At 49.5% G+C, this 5,265-nt stretch overlaps 1 protein-coding gene across 1 annotated transcript in view; it reads right to left on the minus strand.

Annotated features, from left to right (window-relative positions):
- Nucleotides 1-5,265, minus strand: part of LRSAM1 (leucine rich repeat and sterile alpha motif containing 1) — a 42,458-nt gene that overhangs the window by 7,710 nt on the left and 29,483 nt on the right. Inside the window, exons 17-19 of the mRNA XM_015423099.1 lie at nucleotides 3,485-3,557; nucleotides 1,709-1,789; nucleotides 472-567 (exon numbers count right to left, since the gene is read on the minus strand). Coding sequence (XP_015278585.1) covers nucleotides 472-567; nucleotides 1,709-1,789; nucleotides 3,485-3,557 — 250 coding nt within the window. The remainder of the gene's footprint in view (nucleotides 1-471; nucleotides 568-1,708; nucleotides 1,790-3,484; nucleotides 3,558-5,265) is intronic.

A 5,265-nucleotide genomic window follows, 5' to 3' on the forward strand; every position in this document is an offset into this window, starting at 1 on the left:
TTACAAACCCCCCCCCCCCACAGCCTCTGCCTAGGGAAAGGGCAGCTGACATCATTCTCCTCTCCACTATGAGGTAATGTTATGCAACTGAAAATCCCAACTGTCTTGCGGGGTGTGTGTGTGTGTGTGAGTTTGAGGTGTGTAATGGAGTGTAGTCCAATCAGCTTCCATATGCAAATAACCTTGGAACGCTGGGCGGGACTGCACAAAGCAGCCAGTCAACCCAGCCAGTGTTTTCTGAGTGGCAGTTTTTCCGGCCTAACACTAAGGAGGCCAAATTTAGAATGTTGTGAAATAGAATGTTCTTACTCAATTATATATAAGGAGAGATCCCTTTGGGGATCCCTCTAGCAGGACACAGACTGGAGGAGAGCAAAGAATCCCTGACGCCCGAGCGGGCTCGTGCTTCAGCCCCACTCTCGCTTCGGTACGTACTGAAATCCGCAGATGAATGGGCACTGGTGCTCTTACCAGGATCTCCTGGAGCTCCTCTTCCCTCTGCTTCTTCTCTTTCAGCAGCTGCTGCAACAGGTTGGTCAGGGCTCGCCGCTGCTCCGCTATCGCCTCCTGAAACACAGCACAACGCAGACATTTTGGCCTGACTCTAAAGCTCCCTTGATGTCCAGCCCCACCCCCCACCCCGCCACCCTTTGCCTAATCCTGCAGCCCTCCAACATAGCACAGAATTAATCTGGGAAGGTGTCCTTCGAACAGAGCTGGGGGCGCCCCTGCCCAGACTCCTCAGGTGCTTTCAGTACAAGGTTAGCTTTCATTTGGGCAGGGTGGATGTGCCGTGACATGGAAATGTTCCCACCTTATGGCATCCTATCCCTGGAAAGACTTCAACCCAAAACAGGCTTTGCAAGAATTGGCTGGTCCTGTGCCACAAGGGAAGTCACCCACTGCGAATGGATCAGAGAGAGACGGAACCAGCCTGAACCGCCTGTCCACCTGTGTGATCGTGACCAGGTGAGCTCTGGCCCAGGGCTGTGTGTTCCCCCAAACATCCAGATTCTGTGCCGAGAGCAAACTGAATCCAGCGATGTGTATGTGTTATGCAAATGCACCAAATTTACAGAATTTCTTCAAGGGGAAGGGCAAGGAGCCAGCCGCACGGGCTGCCGAGCATCCAGCCCACTGGATAAGCTGAGGAGCTTGTTTGTCTTCTGAGATCTCATCAGCCACTGCTGCTGGCTTTCGACCTTCCTCTGCAACCCAAAGGACGAGCAACCTGCCCTTTCGTAAAACGAAAGCGGAGATTCTTACTTGGGCTGAAGTCTGCATCCGAGATCCTCTTACTTGTTAGGAACAGTGAAAGACACACAGCCCTGGCTCTGCCCACTAAGCAGAGTGGATGCAACTGGAGGGATGAAAGGTGCTCTCTGGAATGTTGCTTTTGAGTGGATATTTAAAAATAATAATAATAATAATCAAAACAAACCCAGCAAAAGCCATGTAGCAAAATGTGAAATGTTTGGCAGGTGGTTCCTTTTGCCAGTCGGCTTTGAACCCAACAGAGGCCAGTTCCTTCCAATGACTCCAGATCTTTGAATGCAACAGTGTTTGCAGGAAGCACCAAGCCAGGGGAAACCAGGACTGAGATATTCCCTGCCCTCCCAACTCCTGGCCAAGCACCAGGTGAAAGGGGTGAGAAGAGCATGAGTGAGCAGATGGTTCAATATCAGCAGCCCCAGGAAGCCCAACCTACCTGCAGTGCCTCTGTGTCCAGCTGTTGCCTCTTTACCTCCAGCTGTGTCAGCTGCAATAACTCTCTCTCTATTAACTTAATCTAGGCAGAAGATGAAACAGGGGTTTTTTACTTGCATAGGAAAGGACTCAGCTGTCACTGGCTTCAGCTCTGGCCCCAAGGAAACTGCCTGGGGCTCCACCTGTACCCCTCCTGTGCTCTCACTTAGGCCTTCCAGGGCTAAGCAAGTGCCCCTTGCAGCAGCTTCTTAGCAAATAGGCATGTTTTGATGAAGAGCGGGGTCTCTCCTTGCATTCTTAAAAAAACACCAACCTACACGTTTGCCCTTGTTGCCTTGGGAGAAGGTGGCCACACGGCAGCTGTCTAGATTTGTAGCTGGGTACTATTGCATCGAAAAGGCAGGTGCCTTCTTTCTTGGGGACATGGCATGCACTGCTAGTCTCAACTGTCTCCCTTGTCACAGGTAGTCCTGACCAGTAGAGAGCAGTGTTCCCTCTAAGCTGAGTTAGTGTGAGCTAGCTCACCGTTCTTTTAGCCTCCAGCTCACACATTTTTGTCTGAGCTCAGGAAGGGATGATGACTCCAGAGCAAACTAATTTATGCAGCAGCCAGATCCCTCGCTCACAACTTTAATGCCAGTCGCTCACAAGACTCCAGAACTTAAGAGGGAACATTGGTGGGGAGCAGACAACTTGAACGATCACACTTGATTCCTCTACGTAAGCCACATGCTGACATGCCCAGGAAGAAAGCTGCAGACACTGGCTCTGAATGACAAATCGGGGGGGGGGGGGGGGGGGGGGAATGGCACTCACTGATGGCCAAGGAGAGCTCAGTAGGATCTCCTAGCAAAACGGAGGAGAGACCCCCTTGTGCCAACCTAACAGGCCACATTGCTTCTCACTAAGCCTCAGACAAACATCTGCCATTCTATAGGCACGATATACCAATGGAGTGTAGTGGCAGATGGAGCGTGCCTCTCTAGTGTCTCCGGAGGTGAAGCTCCGGAGGTAGCTGCTTTGCTGAGCTACGACAGAGCCTCTCTCTTGGGAACGGAAGCGTCTCTCCTCCAAAGGGGACCAGCGATGTATCATCCGACGAAAGGGAAGGACTCGCTCAATCTAGTTAGATGATAGCCCATGCTTCTAGTATGCTTCCCAGAGACACTGGGTGCAGTAGTAAGCTTCCCAGAAAGGTAATATGGTGCTAGAGCTCACTACAGTCCAGCAAAGCCACCACAGAAGAGCAAAGTCAATGAACACCCTTGCCCAGCACCTCTTAGAAAGTCCTCTCCCAGGTTCACCAGACTGGAGGCCAAAGTGCCCTGTTAACCAAAGGAAGGGGGTGTGGGAGGGAGGACACACTGTTGAAGAACTTGCAAACTCTATTGCCTCAAGCCTCTGGTGGCAACAATTCAATACGCTTCTGCTCAACTGGGTTGTGGCCACATGCTCTTACACGGATGTGCTTCCCTTTTGCCAGAATGGATCTGAACAAGCAGGTTGATGACAGAGACAGAAACTAAAAGACAACCACAAATCATGAAGTTCATGCATTCATGGGCCATTCTCTGAGGTGGGATGGAAATGCAATGAAGTTTCCCGGAATGGGGCATTACCTCACTGGCTCTGAGGGAGTGAAGCACAGGACTTGGCTTGCAGGCCAGGAAAATTCCACTCTCCTGCAACATGGGCTCCCGGGACTGGACTTACAAAGGCAGACTGTGCAGAGAGGAGACCTGAGGGTATTCCCTGCAGAATCCCCACTTCCACTCACCTGATTCCTGATCTGGCAGTGCATAAGATCTCGCTTCACCTGGAGAGCTTCAAAGGCAGCCTTCTGCATTTCGCTCTAAAAGATGGAGAGCAAGAGACAGATATGATGCTCCCAATACCATCCCAGGTCCCAGTAACTCAGCAGCCTACTTTAAAGTGAAGAGCAAGGGCATGAGATCCTTTAACTGTAGAGGCTAGGAAGAGAGCCATTTGCATGCTATGCCGTTCAGCCACGGCCCCTCCCCAAAGACAGCCTTCCGTGGAGTTCAGGCCATCTAGCCCATCCTACCTCCCCTACCTGGTACTGGCTCTTCAAGGCCTTCCCAAGCCCCAGTAATCAAGAAGCATTTTTAACTGCAGATGCAATGAATGTACTCTCCCACTGAGCAGTGGCTCTGCCTTCAGACTGGGTCGGGATATCTGGACCATGCCTGCTCACGTAGGAGCTTTCCCATCCATTTCCCATCTTCAGAGTTCCACTGTCTTCAGAACTGAAGTGGGTGATTATCGGGGGGGGGGGCTGGCTAGGGAACACACCCATCAGCCAGGTTTACCTGCTGCCTATGTTAACATCTTTCAGGCATAAGACAAACTCCATCACCTGTGCTTTTAGTTAGGCGCTGAGTGAACAGAAGGCACTCGTGGATCTTTCCCTGTTTTCTCCCTTACACAGCAGGCCACTGTGGCTCCCCAAAAGGCATTGCCAGACAGTGCTCCCACTTAAGCTGTGGAGTCCTGTGAGCAAAAATCCTACTTTGTGAGCGACTGGCATTACAGTCGTGAGTGAGCAATTTGGCTGCTGCATAAATTAGTTTGCTCTGGAGCCAACCTTCCTGAGCTAAGGCAAAAATGTGTGAGCTGGAGGCTAAAAAACTGTGAGCTAGCTCACACTAACTCAGCTTAGAGGGAACACTGAGACCAGTCTTGGTGTGGTATGATGCAAAAGTCACGGGGGGGGGGGGGGTTTTAGGAGCTCTCTAAGACCTCTCTGAAAAACAGGAGAGAGCCAAAACTATTAGAATATTCTAAGCCAGACAAACATCTTGACAAACGTAAAATTAACTCTGAAGTCTACCCAATCACCCAGAAAGGTTATTCAAGTTATGAAGTTCTTGTGAAGGCTTGTTGTTTTTTTCCTGGTGTACTAGAAAAGCATAGGGATTGCTATGCTGAGCTAGACCCAAGGTACAAGGTACATCTAGTTCAACATTCAGTAGTTTAGACCAGCCTGATAGATGCTTCCAGGAAGTCCAAAAATAGGAAAAGTAATGGCTATTCCTGGTAGTCTGTTGCTCAGTGGCTTGCACAAAGACTGCCTCTGAACATGAAAAGTTACTACTAAAAGCTATAGGCTGAAGCCTGGGCAGGAAATAATGGCTATTCCTGGTAGTTTGTTGCTCAGTGGCCTCTGAACATGAAAAGTCACTACTAAAAGCTATAGGCTGAAGCCTGGGGATGGTTGCCTCTGAACCTGCCCTGCTAATGGTACAGCCCTCCTCTGATGGAAGAGGTCTTTCTGCCAGGGAAAGATTCCTTGCACCAGAGAAAGGCTCTGCAATTCCAATAAATACTCTATATGTATATACACCCAAACTAAAAGAGAATACAAACTTTAAGAACATTAATAATAATGCAAAAGATTTATATAAGAAATTTAGGGGGGGGGGAATGTATTGTACAAACAGATATTCTGTGAGGTAATCAAATAGATTAACCAACGATGTAAATGAGACCCCATATGTGTATGTGTGTATGTATGTTTGTTTTTATTTGTTTGTCTGT

Source organism: Gekko japonicus, unplaced genomic scaffold, assembly GCF_001447785.1.
Source record: "Gekko japonicus isolate JY-2015 unplaced genomic scaffold, Gekko_japonicus_V1.1 scaffold454, whole genome shotgun sequence".
NCBI classification, from domain to species: domain Eukaryota; kingdom Metazoa; phylum Chordata; class Lepidosauria; order Squamata; family Gekkonidae; genus Gekko; species Gekko japonicus.